General features: G+C 33.3%; 1 protein-coding gene across 1 annotated transcript; it reads right to left on the bottom strand.

Moving 5' to 3' along the window:
* Window positions 1-376: 376 nt before the first annotated feature.
* LOC110704353 (UPF0481 protein At3g47200-like) lies at window positions 377-3,233 on the bottom strand. Its single transcript, XM_021882137.1, has 2 exons — window positions 2,519-3,233; window positions 377-2,120 (listed from the first exon to the last, which is right to left on the bottom strand). Exon 2 carries the CDS (start codon window positions 2,118-2,120, stop codon window positions 723-725), a length of 1,398 nt encoding a protein of 465 aa, XP_021737829.1. The 5' UTR covers window positions 2,519-3,233; the 3' UTR covers window positions 377-722.
* Between the last annotated feature and the right edge of the window lie 15,174 nt (window positions 3,234-18,407).

Raw genomic sequence — 18,407 nt, 5'->3', positions numbered from 1 at the left:
CAAACATATAAATATAATATATGTATTAAGGAGTGATTACTATTGCACCAAAAATCTATAAGTAATTTTAGGATTTTTTGTTAGAAACTACCTTATATAATTTAGATTTTGTGAGAAATTATCTACTAATAAAAAAAAATATTATATGTAATTACCTACTAAAATATAAAAAATATTGCAAAAGACCATATGCTAGATTTCCACCATTGACTTACTTCTCCAGCATTGACCACCCACATGCCGATCACATAACTTTTAAAAGTTTATTTTTTCCTTTTTTTTCTCTGTCCCACCAGCAGACAGCAGTGCCACCTTCCTCACTGACTGTCCCGCCACCACACCATTTTGAACTAAAGGCAAGGTTTTTAGATCCAGTGCAAGAAAAAAAAATCACGTAAAACTTCAAGTAGAACTTGTTAAGATATTGTCTCAAAAAAGAAAGATTGCAACTTGATATGTCACTAATCTCCGAATTGAAGGCATATAACATTGCATTAATGGATTATTACCAACAACAAAATACAACATTAATAAGTTACAATTACGATCTAATATCAAATTTACATAAAGTATAGCTAGGTTGCATCTTGAAAAAAAAAAAAAAAAAAAAAAAAAAAAAAAAACTCAACACCGTGAATATGATCAAGTATCTGATTTCATTGCAGTAGCTGACATGGCAACATCGGCAACAATCTTCAAAACAATCAGCATTGGCACTTGGACTACTTGTAGAGGTAAGATGCAATAGTCTGTAAAAGAGTAAGCACAAAAAGTATGATTGCAGCGATCACTGACAAAATTGTCCAAGGCTGATTGAAGTATTTGCTCCTCAAAATAGCCATCCATTGATGCCTGCGGGTTGAAGCGTAGCGATTCAGATCATCGCTGACATCGTAGTAATAATTCCTCAATGAATACATCACATTTTTGCCAATATTGTTGAAAAGCTTTACAACATCATCATCACTTCCTAGATGATTACTAATAATTTTGTTTTTAACTAACACTTGCACGTCTTCCACGGTGTCTATCAATTGATCAAGGAAGATAATATAATCAGAGAAGTAAGAATCTCGGTAATAACGGCACTGTTCAAAATAAACCAAGTTCCGCAGGAGAGATTCTGTGGGATCTTGTATAATTAATTTCGACATCCTGAGTATCCCGTTAACAAATGTAACATCAAGTGGATTGTCAGTTTCACCTGCCACAAATGTGACTCCTGCATCATTTAGTTGCTTGGCAGTGTAACAAAGATGACGACTAGAATGCTCACCATCAGTTTCCATCTTGAGATGACGCTTAAGCAGCCTATTGCATAATGATGACGGACAGATCAAAGACACCACCTTGTGTATGTATGAATCTGAATCGGCTGTTATTGGATTTGCATTTGGTTGCTTGCGCAATGGTGTGCTCAAAGAAAGGCAACAACACATCCTTTGGAGATCTAATAAATGTTGAATGTTTGATTCAACTGTAATTTTATTACCTTCAATAGTACTCTTGATAGCCTTAGTTCCAAGTAAATTATGAAATATGAATCCAAGAGTAGCATGAATAAGAGTAATAGGTGGGTAGATGTGACCAAATGCTATATCAAAGATTCCCTTGAGAACAAAATATGGAATTTGGTTCTCCAACCGAAATAAATCATTTAATATCGCGTAAGACAGTGGTACTCGTAAATTATTCCCAACTAAAGGTTGATCAAACGAGGAAGACCAGTTCATCAAGCAAAGGTAGACCAGGAATGCAGCATCAACAACTATCATTTCAACAAACTCGTCGGTAGAGAGATTAAATTCTTGCTCATAACATTTGCGGATTTCTCCTTTCTTATCCCTTACATAATCAATGTAAGGATTCAAGTTTTGACAAACATTCTTGGGATGTTGAAGGAACCTTTTCAAGTAAATCCATTTAACCTTTTGCATGGGTTCTAGTTTTGGATCTTTATAGAATACGGGACCAATTGACATCAATAAAGGCTGATAAAAATATTCATACCCCTTCAAGAAATATTCAGGAACTTTATAAATGCACCAATTCTCGTTAAAGGAAACATTCAAGGAGTCCAGCTTGTTATGCATTGATCGTTGTAGAGTGTTGTTTTTCATCTGTATTAATCGTAGACTGTAAGTATTGTCTAATTTGTTCAAATAAATTTACTCAATATATCAAAAAACTCATAAAAAATTTGTTCAAAAAAAAGAAAAAAATCATATAAAAGGAGAAACTATATAAGCTCAATGAAAATATTTTGAGTAATTAAGTTAAATAAATACCAGGTTTAGAAAAAAGGACCAATGTAAGGGATATAAGAGCGATTTTTCATCAATTATAGGGAGAATAATATATATGGGGAAAACTAAATTAGACAAACTTAAAAAAGTAAAACAAATTATACTAAATTGAAAGCTTGTTTTACATTCATAATAATTTCTTAATAAAAAGTAGGATAACATATTAAAATACTCAATACTTAAATTATATAAAAACGGTTGTGGGGACTTACGGCAAATTGCAAAGCTGTAGCACCAATTGATTCAACACGTGCACTGCGCCTCGCAAGGTACCCCGAAGAGAGTGAGATAAAAAAAAAAAAATAAAAAAAAAATTGAATGAAAAATATTTCGTAAGTTTTTAAACTATTACTACTTTACTAGTAAAATGTATGTTATTCTTTGCCTCGGGCTGGTTTACATTTTATACAGCGAGCTTTTCAGCTTCTGCTTGACATTATTGTTTTACACCTAAAATCAAAAGTACTCTATCTGTTTTTTTAAGGATTACACTTTGATCGGTATATAATTTTTGAAAAATTAATGGACTTCAATATAAGATATTGTAAGAAGTATTTATAAAAAAATTATGATAAAAGATAATAAGGTTAATATTTTATTAAACATAAATACTTATATGTGACTAGCCACATGGCTAGTGTGGCTACTTCACCTATAAAGTGTTTAATTACATATTAAGGGTTACAATGATGAGGAAACGGGGTTACCTTGATGTATAAGAGATTATTTCAATGGGAAAATAGGGTTACTCTCATAAAAAAGTCCGTTATTCTTTCATTAGTCATAATAAAAATAAATAAATAAAAATTGAAAGAATAGGGGTTACTCGAAAGAACAAATGGGGTTACTTAATTTTTAATTACTTGATATTACTCGTACAATATATTTGGGATACTTATATAGACAAATAGGGTTACTCTTATGAAAAAATGAGGTTACTCATCCAAATAAATAATAACTACTCTTATAGATCAATGTGTTCATATTGTGTGGCTAGCCACACACAAGACTTAATATTTATTGAAATGTAAGGAATTTGAGAGGGAAGTAAATAATAAAAAAATAGTAGGGTGTTTAAGTAAGGACCATGAGATGAGAGAAAATTAATATTTAATTGAGTAAGTTGCTAAAAAAAGATGTGTAATACTTAAAAAAAAGACCATAAAAGGAAAGTGTAACACTTTAAATAAATGAACGCAAAATTAAAGTGCATTCCCTCCGTTCCTAATTAATTAATACGTTTAACTTTTTCTTTTTACTATTAAATACTTATTTTGACCATCATTTTTAGTAATATAAAAAACAAGTTGTATCATAAAATATATTGTTAAATAGATATTAATATAAGTATTAATATTGTTAACTACTCTGTAATATTTGATCATGTAGTCAAACTAGTGCGTTGACATTTGCGAGTTTGACTATGTCAGTTCTAGGAATAGAAGGAGTAACACAAAATAAAATACGAAGGGAGTAATAATTTTGTGAAAAATTTTCCATCCAAAATGTTATTATTTTTTTTTATTAAATTCCATTAAAAATATGAAATTATATAGAATTTTAAGTGTAGATATTAAACACATTTAAATTTTTTTAAAAAAAAGGAAAAAAAGAGTTGCCTAAGTCATTTAATTTCAATCAATTCCATTTTAATTGATATCATTATTAATAAATCTTTATTACAAATTCGTGCATTGCACGAGGCTAAAACTAGTATTTACATATTTCCAAAGCAACCGTTTTTATTTACTAAATATATTTACATTATCACAAAACAAAAACTCTCTCAGTATATTATTACTTGATTCATTTCTCCATATGCAGAGTTTTAGGAAGAGTGAAAGTAATAAAATATGGAGGAAGTGAGGTTGGTGGAAGAATAAAGGAGTGCTTCTAGGCGCATAGGCGATATTTACTTGGTTTGTAAATAGGAGTGCAAAGGCGTAAATTCGCAAGGGTTGAGTTAAATGAAGGTGAGCTGACTTTTGTTTGACCCCGTTTCATTTTTGAAAAATAACAAAGTACTATGTAGTACCATTAAATATTGTATTGGTAAATAGTACCATTAAATAGGTAAATAATATCATTAAATGTTGTAGTGCTATAAATATTTTTCAAATGGTACGAATAAATATGTGTATATCAAATATTGTATCACTGTAAGATTATTTTTTTTTCTCTCAATACCCGCATAATAAGTTACTGAGTAATAAATGTAAAAAAGTGACTGAGGAAAGAGTAGTAGTGTAGTACCGAAACAGATGAAGCAATAATAATGTAGATTTGTAATTTTGTAAGTTGTGACTCAAAGACATCTATACTTGGATTCTGCACTTCGTGTGCTCAAAGGATGGAGGAAGGTTGAAGACAGGTTGAAGCCGGGGTAGAGGATGAGGTTGGATATTAATTTTTGGCCCTTTAATTTTTCTTTGATATTAATGGGCTGTTAATAAACCATTATTGACGCTATATCTTAAAGCCTATTAATGACCCTGTCCACTAAATAATTAAAGGGTCAAGACCCTTTAAATTTTGGCCCGATCTTATTATCAATGGACAGCCCTATCCATTAACCACGTTGTGAGTGAAGGGATAAGGTTTGATGAACGGATAAACTTTGAGTGATGGTTGTGAGTTGCAAGTGAAGAAGGGATAAGGCCAACAAAAACCATCGAATCGGAAGAATGTCACATCAAATTAATTGGAGGCCTGGCAAGGTCCAAAAAGTCTTCCAAGTACGGAGAATGAAGAAGAAAGTCACTCGTGGTTATAGCAATTGTTCATTTATGGGAAAATATTTTGGGTAGACTGGGAAGATATTTTATGTACGCAGACTGAAATTTAGGCTGTTCATGGTCTGATTTGGATCCCAAATCACAAAATTAAGGTTCGTATTAATAAAGGGGTGGATTATAACTAGTTGAGTCAATCAAACATAGGGTTGATATAAAAAAGTAAAGCAAAAAATTCAAATAATAAAACATCTAGGATTAAGTATCATTGTTAGCATAATCAATATAAGACAAATTTCTACTCCAACTAATCAATTACATGTTCACAAGAAAAGGTACGGCTTAATAATACCAAAGGTACCTTGATATGATCAAGACAAAGGAATAATAACTATACTCATAATCCCTAATCTAATATTAACATAAGCATGCACCATCAATTAAGAATGAACACATAAATATTTTATTGAGAATTTAAATGAATAAATCAAATATCAATCATGGCTAGCGTTCAACTTAAATCAAGAATTTGGGAACTACTCACGCTATTAACAACAACAATAACAATAATTACAGAAATATAATTAAAAATTAAAGGAATTAAAGAGAATAAGAAAATACCGAATCTTGAATTACAATTAAAAATTAATTCTAAAGAGAAAACAAAGTCTAAAGTAATTAATCATGAAATAATAAAGCCAAGGAGTTTTTATAATAAATAGGAGTTTAGGATAAATAAGGAAATCAAAATGGGCTAAACCGTCCAAGCACTGTGGTGCTTTTAAATTATACCCAGCTGAAGGGGTACATCAAACTCGAGCAAAGTTTTGCTCAAGAAGAAGTAGATCAGGAATGCAGCATCAAGCACTATAATTTCAACAAACTGCTCGTCAGAGAGCATAAGTTCTTGCTGTATTAATTGTATAATGTAAGTATATGTCTAGTTTATTCAAACAATTTTACTCCAAAGCATAATACTTATCAACAAGTATTGAACTTAATGAATAATATATGGAGTAGACTTTTCCAACCCCCAATATATACGAAGCACGCATAGCAATGATAATATATGCTTCACCTAAGACGGAGTAGTTCTTATACCTTTCAATCTTTCATCAAATTCTATTTACCTCAGCTGGAAACTTAATTTTAGTTTTGTGTTTAGGGGGTTGATTTAAGAAAAAATTGGTGGGACTAAGGCCATATTTTTATTCCATAAAAAATAATACTCTCTTCGTTTTTTTTTTTTTTTTTTTTTGTTACCTTTTTATGTCTTATCATTATTTATAATAAGATGAGAAAGTCTTCTTAATTACTCTAAATTTATAGAACCTAATGTAACCATATTGAATTTTACATAATTCATCTAATTGAGCAGTTTATTAATATTTCGTTGTCAAAAAACAAATTAAGATATTATTTATGTCAAAGTAATGCATTGACAATGTACACAGTTAAAATGAGAAGAACATTATAAAATAGGGAGAGTATTTAATAAAAATAATTAAAGTAGTGAAATAGTTACTTCAACCAAAATAAGTTAGATTTAGTTTCTAAAAAAGTTTTGATTTGGTTATATAAATAACATTAAAAAACAATAATAATGGATTGATAAAAATAAATTATAATAGGTGAAATTTATTTAACTTCATTGAGAACATGCCTTGTTAACATCACCTTAAACTTTTTTTTTTTTAAATTTCAATATAAATAAATTAAGTTTAGTGAAACACGTCAAATTCTTCAAAATTGTATTTATTAACTTCTGTAAAAGTAATTTTAATCATTAAAAATCAACAAAATAAAAAACCAAATATAATAGAGTAATGGTAGGAAAATAGTTAACGATCATGTTGGAATATAGATTTTCTTCAAATTGATGTTAGAACAACTGCGTAAGTAATAATTTAAAGCATCTGATTTAAGGTTTAAAAGATGTGAGTAAAATTTAGAAAACCTGATTCAAAATTTTGAACATACGATTAAAATTTAGAACATTTAATTTTTTTTAAGATTAGAACGAGTGATTAAAAATTAAGAACATATAATTTAAAAACTTAAAATACACAATATTAAATAAAAATTATATAAGTTTGTTTCAAAAAATAAATAAATTATATAAGTAAAAATTTAGAACAACTAAGTTAAAATTTAAAACATGTGAGTAATAATTTAAACATCTAATTTAACTCATTAAAAATTTAGAATATGTAAGTAATAACGTTAAATTTGATTTTAATCTACTCATTTAAGATTTAAAATATGTGGAATACTAGATTTAAAACTTAGAATTAACATAGAAAGTGTTCTCATATAAAGAAGGGGTTCGTATTATATATACATATAAAGGGGGAACGGCCATAGCAGGATTGGTTGAATAAAAAAAGTATGTGATGATTATAAGAATCATGATGAAGAGAAGTGCGTCACAAATTCCAAAAATACAAAATATTGTAGATATATGTGCAACAAGTGCAATTGTACAATGAGAAGTGCTCCGAAAGTATGGCATTGGTGATAATGTGCACCAACATAATTGTGTCGTTGATGAGATGTGATCTGAAAAAAATGTTGTAATTTATTTCAAGAAATATGCCAAATTATTGAAAGAAAGAAAACTGTATTGTTGTTACAACCCCCCAATTTCCATCGAGATCAAACATGAAATCAGACAGTCATAGTAATCCAATTTGAAGAAGGGTGTGTTGGAATTTTTGCTTTAATTGTTTGTGGTTAGTTAACACCTAATATATAGAAATATGCATGCTATCCTAAGTTATTAGTTTGTGTTAATGAAGTCAAAAAAGTAGTAGTGGATTAATGATCATAGGATTATGTTTCTAACTTTTTGCTTAGTTTTGCTATATACTTCATATATGTTGCTATGTAGACATGTAGTACGTTTTCAATGGATTAATATAATATACAACTTACTTTATATTATTATTTCCCTTCTCATCTCTTTAGTTATAATTCAATAGCTCAACTAAAGTAATTGAAGTAATTTAGTTAAATTGTTTCCAAAAAAAAAAGTAATTAAGTTAAATTGATACCTGGTTAAGAAAACAGGACCAATTTAAGGAATAATAGAGCAATTCTCCGTCAATAATAGGGAGTATATTACGGGGAAAACTAAATTAAAAAGTAAATCAAAGCATATTAAATTCCAAACTTATCTTACATTCATATTATTTCTGAATAAAAAGTAAGACATCATATTAAAATACTCAATATTAAATTATATGAAAATAATTGTGGGGACTTACGGCAAATTGCAAAGCTGTAGCAACAATTGGATTAGACACGTAAACTGCGCCTCGCAAGGTACCCCGAAGAGAGTGAAATAAAAATAAACTTTGAATGAAGAATATAAAGTAAGTTTAAAAGTATTACAATGATATAATGTGTAAATCTTTGCCTTGGACTGGTTTTCTTTTTATACTGCTTGCAGCTTCATCTTAACAGTATTGTTTTACACTTAAAATAAAAAGTAATAATGTTCAAATGTTTTTAAAAAAAAAGTAATAATGTTCAAACAAAGCAAATAAGATTATGATAAAGTAAATGCAAAGATATGAATAATTAAAGAATAAAATAGTATTCTTTTCCACCATTGGAAGATTTAGAAATACTTCTTTAATCCATTCAAGTTATCAATATATTCCCTCTATCTTAAAATCTTAATTAAGAGATGATGTGTTAACTATAAGCCTGAGTTGCATCCCAGAGAGAGAGAGAGAGAGAGAGAGAGAGAGGCTTGAGATATGCTCGTGATATAGAGACAGAGAGTCCACTTTATATTCCAAGTGATTCCATCCATAAATCATATATATGACAATAGGAAGAGTATTTTTTCTAATCAATAACAATAACCACTTATCCCACTAAATTCTTAATTTTTTATTTTTCAAGAGACTTCAATACCTAACAACATTTCACTTTGTTTAATTTTGTTTTCTATAAATAACATATCCTGTATATTAGCATGAGTACACTATAGTTATATATAATAATAATAATAATAATAATAATAATAATAATAATAATAATAATAATAATAATAATAATAATAATAATTCAACCTAGCCACCAACACAAGAGTATATCAATGCATTAAGAACCAAAAATGGAAAAAAAAAAACACATTAAATACATTTTTACCATTAACTACCTATCCCACTAAACACCTAATTTTTTTATGTTTAGGAAGAAAATTAGTATGAGTGAAAGTTATAGATTTTTTTTTTTTGAAAGGAAGATATGTTTATTTGTTTAAGTTAATTCTTTGTAGTTGTGGGATTTATTTGGAAGTTATTTTCCAAAAAAAAAAAAAAAAAAAAAATAAAAATATAAAAAAATAAAGAGTGCATGAGAATTGAGAGTTGTTTTTTTTAATGTGTTGTGGATAAATGTTGCAAAATGACTTAAATTATATATAAGATTTCTCAAGAGACTTCAATATATAACTACCAACATTTCAATTTGTGTTGTTTTCTTTCATAAATAACATATTCCTTGCATTAACACCGCTATAGTTGTAACAATAATTTAACCTAGCCACCAATACAAGACTATCAATGCATTAAGAACCAAAATGGGAAACAAAAAATACAACAAATCCTTTTTTAGGTATATGATGCTCCAAAAGACATGGCAAGGCCTAGAATCACCCAACATAACCCCAGCCGGAACACCAATCTTAACATCATTACAAGTAGCATTTAACTCCGTTAGAAAGTGGTGATACCACCTATAGTCCGCCGTAACCTTGATGATTAGGCTCACTTGGCCATGTTTGAGGTCCGTTGCCATCGATAAGGCAGTGAGGTTATTGTACACCGGGACTGAAGACGCCTTAATAATGACCGGTAGTTGGCTGTTGAGAACGGAGTCATTGCATGAACGGTGTTTAGGGCAAAATGAGCGGACCGAAGAAGCCGAGATGAAAAAATGTTTGTGGTGGTAATACACGGAGACATTGGCTTCTTTGTTGAGGGTGCCATGATTAGGGTAACCAATTCGAAAAGTGATGTTGAGGCCAACGCTAAGAGTGTTTTGTGTAGTAGTGTTGCTTATTTGTTTTACGGTGAAGGGAGTTGTTAAATTCACTGATTGAACTTCAAATTTTGGGGCTTTAGGGATTTTAAAAAGGAGAATGGTTGACCATATAAGTGCAATTTGTATCAATATTTGTACAAAAGTTATGCACAATCGTCGTTTGAAGCTGATTCGTAAGGATATTGAAGGATAAACCATAGATGAAATCACAGGGAAGAATGTTGTTTTGTTTTAAGAAAGATACATCGAGTGTAAATAATCGTTGTAAGAAAATAGAGAATTGCAAAATCAATTAATGTCTTGGTAATTTAGTTAATTCTATGGCCTAGGGAGTATTTTTCTTCGATTTGATGGGAACTGATCAAAATCTTGATTTATTGTTGGACAAATTTTGTGTCTTAATTTTTGGGAAGTGAAAATTGGAGCAATATACGCTGGTTGTTTTATTTGTTTTACCATGTCAAATCCTTGATTTTTTGCCACAATTTGAACAAAAACCAAGTCTACTCTAATATACCTATGTTGTTGGGTAAAGAGGTAGGAGATCTAAATTCTTTGGTTTATGGAGCTAGTCGTTACTATCTGTGCGCCAAAAATAAGAAGGAACGAATAGTCCAAAAGATTATAAGTATATAATCATATCAACATTTCAATTATATTCCTTTTTTTTTTTTTTTTTGAAGAAACAATTATATTCAATTATTCAGAGATTATAACATGTGATTTAATTTTATTCATAGATTACAAACATGTAATTTAATTGTAAGAAATATGTCATAAATCGGGAGTTAGAAAGATAAATGTCAGAAATTAGGTAAGTAGGGCAATACACGTCCGTGCCTTACAAGCTTCACAGGTGTTCGGCCGGGCACGTCCGTGCTTAGACGGAGCCAGACGAGGCACGTACATGCCTAAGGAGGCACGTCTGTGCCTAAGCAAAATTTCAATTCTGGTGCTTTTCGGACGTGAGGCACGTCCGTGCCTCAGCAGTTTTGGCCGATTTTGGATACTTTGGTCGTGGGCTTTATTTCCTTAAATAAAGTCTATCTTTTCTAGTGTATGGTTTAATATAAATACCCTTAGGTTTTTCATAGCCACTGTGATATTCATTATCAATCTGTAATTTGGAATTTCCTCAAGATCAATAAAGCATTTCTCTCGCCTGCCCGTGGACGTAGCCAACACACAGTTGGTGAACCACGTAAATATGTGTGTGTTATTTATTTATTTTGCATTTGTTAATTTATTTTTTCTCACATCCGTCATAACAAGTGGTATCAAGAGGTCAGGTGTGATCTGAGTGGGAGAGATGTCTGGGATGAATGTGAAAATTGATAAATTCACGGGGAGGAATAATTTTAGTTTATGGCAGATCAAGATGCAAGCGTTGTCGAAGCAACAAGGGTTATGGGCACCATTGGCAAAGAAGTCATCGGGTCTAGATACTGCTGAGACACCATCGACAAAGAAGTCACTGGGTCCGGATACCGTTGAGATGGCCATTCTGGAGGAGAAGGCACATTCAACGACCATGCTGTGTCTTGCAGACGATATCATTACCGAGGTCACGGAGGAGGAAACCGCATCGGGTCTGTGGTTGAAATTGGAGAGTTTGTACATAACAAAGTCTCTAACCAACAAGTTGATATTGAAGCAACGTCTGTTCAGTATGCGAATGAATGAAGGTACACCTCTTAGAGATCACCTAGATCAATTAAATACGATTTTGCTAGAATTGCGTAATATTGATGTTAAGGTTGATGGTGAGGATGTTGCTTTAATTTTGTTAGTTTCTTTGCCTATGTCTTATGAAATTAAAATTTTGTGCAATCTTTCATTGTTGGTAAAGATACCGTGTCCCTAGAATAGGTTAGATCATCTCTTCATACTAGGGAATTACGCCATAAGGTATCTGGTAGTACTCAAGCCTTTGCATTAATGGCTAGTGGTGGTAAGGGACATGGAAATTCTGGGAAGAAGAAGGCTAAGAAGCCCGAAAATTCCAAAGGGGGTCCTAAGAAAACTGATGTTTGTAATTACTATAAAGAGAAGGGGCATTGGAAGATAGAATGTCCCAAGAAGAAACAGCAGGATAAATTTGTAACTGCTACTTTAGCAGAAGAGGATTCAAATTCTGAGTATGACATTGCTTTAGTTGCTGGTGAACATATATATCATAATGATGTGTGGGTTCTTGATTATAGGGCATCGTATCACATATGTCAACGTAGGGAGTGGTTTACTACCTATGAGCGAGTAGATGGAGGAAATATTTCAATGGCTAATAGTGCAGTGTTCAAGGCAATTAGGATTGGCTCTATCGAGATCCGGACACATAATGGTACATTTCACATAATGAACGATGTTAGACATGTTCCACAAATGACTAAGAATTGAATCTGATTTCACTTAGTGAACTAGACAATAAGGGGTTTAGTTTCACGGGTAAAGGTGGAGTTCTGAATGTCTGCAAGGGTTCAGATGTGGTTCTAAAGGGTGTCAAGCGTGGCACTTTGTATTTCCTACAGGGCTCCACTCTATCAGGTTTAGTTGTTGTTGCTTCGTCTAAGGTTCAGAAGGATGATATGACCAAGCTATATGGCACATGAGACTTGGGCATATGAGTGAGAGAGGGATGCAAATTCTCTCCAAGGCTGATCTTCTAGGTGGTCACAAGGTCACAATCCTTGATTTCTGTGAGCATTGTGTCTTTGGTTAATTACATCGTAGCAAGTTCCCTAAAGGCGTTCATAGAACTAAATGTACTCTTGATTATATCCACTTTGATTGATAGGGTCCTTCACATGTTGAGTCATTGGGAGGTCACGGGTACTTTGTATCTTTCATTGATGATTTTTCAAGGATGACTTGGGTGATCATAATGAAGTTTAAAATGAAGCTTTCAAGAATTTCAAGCAGTGGAAGGCGTACATGTTAGTGGAAAATCAAACTGGGAAGAAGATCAAAAGGCTACGAACTGATAATGATATGGAATTTTGTTGGTCTAAGTTCGATGAGTTCTGCAAGAATGACAGGATTGCTAGGCATCGTACCGTCAGAGATACACCACAACAAAATGGTGTAGCAAAACGAATGAATCAGACACTTTTGGAGAGAGTTCGGTGCATGCTCTCTAATGCTGGATTGACTAGAAAGTTTTGGGCAGAAGCCTTTAGTACGTCATGCTATCTAATCAACCGTGGACCGCACATGGAATTAACCTCAAAACACCCTATGAGGTGTGGTCTGGTAAGCCTGCAGATTACTCAATTAAATATGCAAGCTTTTGGTTGCGATGTTTCTTATCATGTTAATGAGGGTAAATTAAAGCCAAGGGACAAAAAGGGAGTATTTATAGGGTATGGGGATTGGGTTAATAAAGGTTATAGAATTTGGTCTTGTAGAAATGTGGTCTTTGATGAAAATTCTATGTTTAACTCTAATGTTCAGTCCATAGTTGTATCAGATAGTGGTAGTGTTAACAAACAGGTGGAGCAGCAAGTCACTCATGATGAGAATGATGAGGTACAGGAATAAGATGTTCAACACGAAAATTCCGAAGCACCAAAATCATCAACACCAAAATTGAACAAGCCTAGTTTAGCTCTAGAGCGTCCTAAACGGGCGAATTTTGGGTAACCAACCAATAGGTTTGGTTTTGAAGATATGGTGGCTTATGCACTACATGTTGCCGAAGAGGTGGATGTCTATGAGCCATCTATCTAAAAGGAAGCAGTTACATGTACGGAATCTACCCATTGGCTTGGTGAAATGGGAGATGAGATGGAGTCACTTCATAAGAATAAGACTTGGGATCTTGTTCCCTGGCCTTTAGGGAGAAAAATTGTTACTTGTAAATGGGTTTCCAAGAAAAAGGGGGGGATGGCACCTGCGGAGGGGATCAAGTATAAGGCTTGAGTAGTTGCAAAGGGGGTTCACACAAAGAGAGGGGGTAAACTACAATGAGATCTTCTCACCTGTGGTCAGACATACTTCCATCAGGATGCTACTAGCAATAATGGTTGCACATTAGGATTTGTAGCTTGAGCAACTAGATGTGAAAATAGCTTTTCTATATGGAGAGTTGGAAGAGGATATATACATGACTCAACCGGATGGCTTCCAAGTTCCAGAAAAAGAAGACCATGTTTGCAAGTTGAAGAAGTCCCTGTATGGGCTAAAGCAGTCTCCTAGCCAATGGTACAAGAGGTTTGATAGCTAAATGATGGAGTTAGGCTACAACAGGAGTCCGTATGATTGTTGTGTATACCACAACAAGTTGACAGATGGGTCTTACATCTACTTAGTTCTGTATGTAGATGATATGTTGATAGCGGCGAAGAACAAGTCGGATATTCAGAAATTGAAGGGTTTGAAATGAAGGATTTGGGTGCGGTTCGAAAGATATTGGGCATGGAGATTTATAGGGATAGGGCTCAAAAGAAACTTTTGTTATCGCAGAAAGGCTACATTGAGAAGATATTGTCGAAGTTTAGCATGTCAACAACGAAGCCTATAGATACTCCAAGCGCGACCAATTGTCACTTGTCGGTTGCTTTTGCACCGAAGTCTGCCGAGAAGAAGGAGTACATGTCTCGAGTTCCCTATGCTAGTGCAGTAGGGAGTTTGATGTATGCTATGGTTTACACTAGGCCGGATCTTGCATAAGCAGTCAGTGTTGTTAGTAGGTTCATGGTTGATCCTGGTAAGGAGCATTGGCAGGCAGTCAAGAGGATTTTTCGTTACCTAAGAGGTACGTCTGATGTTGGTCTCATTTATAGTAATGATGTGGCGTGTTTAGTTACATGCTATTCGGATTCTTATGTTGGGGATGTTGATGGTAGAAGGTCTATGACTAGTTATGTGTTCACTTTTGGTGGTTTTGTTGTGAGTTAGAAAGCTACTTTGCAACCTGCGGTGACTTTATCTACTACTCAAGCAGATTACATGGCCTCAACAGAAGCGGCGAAGGAGGGTATATGGTTGAAGGGACTAGTGAGTGATCTAGGTCTACATTATGATCAAGTGGTAGTATATTGTGACAGTTTGAGTGCAATATGTTTGGCTAAGGATCAAGTGCATCATGAGAGAACTAAACACATTAATGTCAGGTATCATTTTCTACGAAGTGAGACGAGAATTAAGGTGAAGAAGGTAGGTACTACCGAGAGATCCTGCTGATATGTTCACCAAGCCGATTCTGCGGAGTAAGTTTGAACATTGTTTGAACTTGCTCAATTTTGGAGATTGTTAGTAGCCCTTAGGGGCAAATCTGGAGCTCTACAGAGCTAATTTGGAGTCTTACGGGGCTAATCTGGTCTGGTTGTCTTTCGGGACAAGTCTGGTTGCAGGGAGAGTTTGGGCATTGTGATCAATGCGTCTGATTATCTGGTTTTGTGAGAGAATTCAAGTCAAGGTGGAGATTTTTAAGAAATATGCCTTGAATCGGGAGCTAGGTATATAAACGTCAGAAACTAGAAAAGACTGTCTAGGCATGGACAAGACTGTCTAGACACGTACGTGCCTAGAGGAGGCACGTCCGTGCCTTAGCGAGCTTCACATGTGTTCGGTCAGGCACGTCCGTGCCTTAGTAAATTTTCAATTCTGGTGCTTTTTGGACATGAGGCACGTCCGTGCCTCAGCAGTTTTGGGCGATTTTAGATACTTTGTTTGTGGGCTTTATTTCCTTAAATTAAGTCTATCTTTTCTAGTGTAAGGGTTAATATAAATACCCTTAGGTTATTTCCTACCCACTATGATATTCATTATCAATCTGTAATCTAGAATTTCCTCAAGATCAATAAAGTTTTTCTCTCGCCTGCCCGTGGACGTATCCAACACACTGTTGGTGAACCACGTAAATCTGTGTGTGCTATTTATTTATTTTGCATTCGCTAATTTGTTCATTCTCACATCCGTTATAACATTAATTACTACATATATTCACAGATTACAATTTACAAACATGTAATTTGATTACTACGTATTTTATTACTTCACAACGCTCAAATTAGCTTAGTAAGAAATTACATAAACATTACATAATACAAGTACAACAACAAAATCACATAGCACTAAACATAGAAGTTTAGACTATATCTACTACTTGGTGAAACCAGTAATAGTCTGCTGTAGAGTAAGAATAACAAGTATGGCTGCAGCGATCACAGATATAGCTGCCCATGGATGGCTTAAGTATTTCCTCCTCAAAACAGCCTTCCATTGATTCCAATGAGTCAAAGCGAAAGCATTCAATTCTATGCTAATACCCGAGTAATAAAATTTACACTCTAAATTCACATTTTTTGTGACATTATTGAAGAATCTTGTTGCATCTTCATCACTCCCTAGTAAATTTATGAGTATTTTCTTTTGTTGTAATACCTGCACATCTTCTATCGTGTCTATCAATTTATCTAGGAATCATATATAATCAACGATGTAAGTATCCACGGTATAATGACATTGTTCAAAAAATAAAATGCTCCGCAAATAAGGTTCAGTTTGATCGTCTCATAGTAATCCCGGAATCATTAACTTCCCTTTTTCAAATGTGATCTGCAATGGCCTTTCACTTCCAATTAACACAAATTCAACCCCGGCATCGCTTAGTTGCTTGGTTGTATAGTCTGTGTAGCAATCTTCCTCAGTGAAGTTTAGTTGATCACGGTTTGAAGGTATACAAAACTCATCCTTAACAGATACAACAAATGCTTAATTGTTGATGAATCAGCAATTTTCCTACTATCCTCATTATATCGAGGATAAATATTCCAACGTGACATTTTATCAAGAATAATTCCAACGAAGATACAAGGTAGGCAAGCATAACCAAATGCTAAGTCAAAGAAACCTTGGAGAACAAAAAAGGGAAGTTGGTTTTCTACTAGAAATATATCTTTTGACAAGTAAAACATAAGTCCTCTTTGTTTTTTTGCAACGGGTTTAGTTTTTTGGATCCACTTATTTTTCTGTATGAATAAGTAAACGAGGAATGCAACATCGAGCACTATCAGTTCAATAAACTTGTTTTGATCCGAAATGTTATGTTCTTGATAACACTCATGGATTTCCCCTTCCCTATCTCTTACATACTTGATGTAATCCTTCAAGTTACGGTTAACATTATGGAATGTTGAAGGAAATGACTCAAGTAAATCCATTTTAGGTTTTGCATGGTTTCTAGAGTTGGATCTTTGTAGTAGATAGGACCAATTGGTATTACTGATGGTTTGTAATGTTTTTCATTTCCCTTTCGAATAAATTCAGGAACATTGGAAATGCAAAACTTATCAGATGAAACAGAAGATAACTCCAATTTCTTTTGCATTGATGTTTCCACCTCATCCTCTAGTTCATGCAACAATGTGATTCTTGATTGTTGATCGGATTTGCTTTCCATCTGCATTGAACATTTTAATGATTTTACAACAATTACATCCATATTCCTTTCCATAGTGCTTAAAGTAATTATAGTAATTATGATTTGATGAATCAGATCGTAACTTTTCTAAAAGGAAATACAAGCCCTCGTTTTCCAAATTTCTACTCACTTTCGATTTTCATTAGCTTTCAAATTCTACTAACTTTTACTTTTGGTAGAAGGATAAATCGGTCGTTGGACAATCACCCTAAGCCAAACAATATTACTACCTAAACCAACCTAAGACAAGTCTAGGGTAAGTAGTGTATCGTATCCACAGGGAATGGGTATGGGTACACCGAGATTATGAAACGGATATAATCTAGTTCGGTCACAAATTGGGGGTTCTGGATAATTAACTACTATGAGGACAAGCACTAAGGGGAAATGGGAATCGACACCAACCAAACCAATGGATCAAAACAATAGGCAAGCATGAACATACATGGGTGATAGAAAGGGCCCTCAACATTGCCTTCTATCAAAGCCATAATACTAAGCTTTCCTAAACCAAACTCAACTAACAAGATAGGCCAACCAAGTCTTAACGATAGGAAGTAGACTACTAACTCGGATTTGTCTTTCGATCGGTCCAAGATAGCATTAAGGCACAAGTATTGGGATTTCTCACCTAATTATCGCAACTAATACTACTACATCATCCAAACAAGGAACTATAATCAAGATAAAAATTCGGTTTAATCATACATGAAAAGGTTCACAACCAAACTTCATCTTTCAATGCAAGCATAGTAATAAATACATGAGCAATAAGTGGCCATCCAATTACACATGTAATTAACCAATTCGTTAACAATCAAACATCAACCCAAAATGAACATGCAAGCACAATATCAATTAACCCATGGCTTGGTTGGGTCTTCACCC

This window comes from Chenopodium quinoa, unplaced genomic scaffold (assembly GCF_001683475.1).
Source record: "Chenopodium quinoa cultivar QQ74 unplaced genomic scaffold, ASM168347v1, whole genome shotgun sequence".
Lineage (NCBI taxonomy): Eukaryota > Viridiplantae > Streptophyta > Magnoliopsida > Caryophyllales > Amaranthaceae > Chenopodium > Chenopodium quinoa.
The sequence above is the reverse complement of the archived record's forward strand: the minus strand, read 5'-3'. Positions and strand labels throughout refer to the sequence as shown.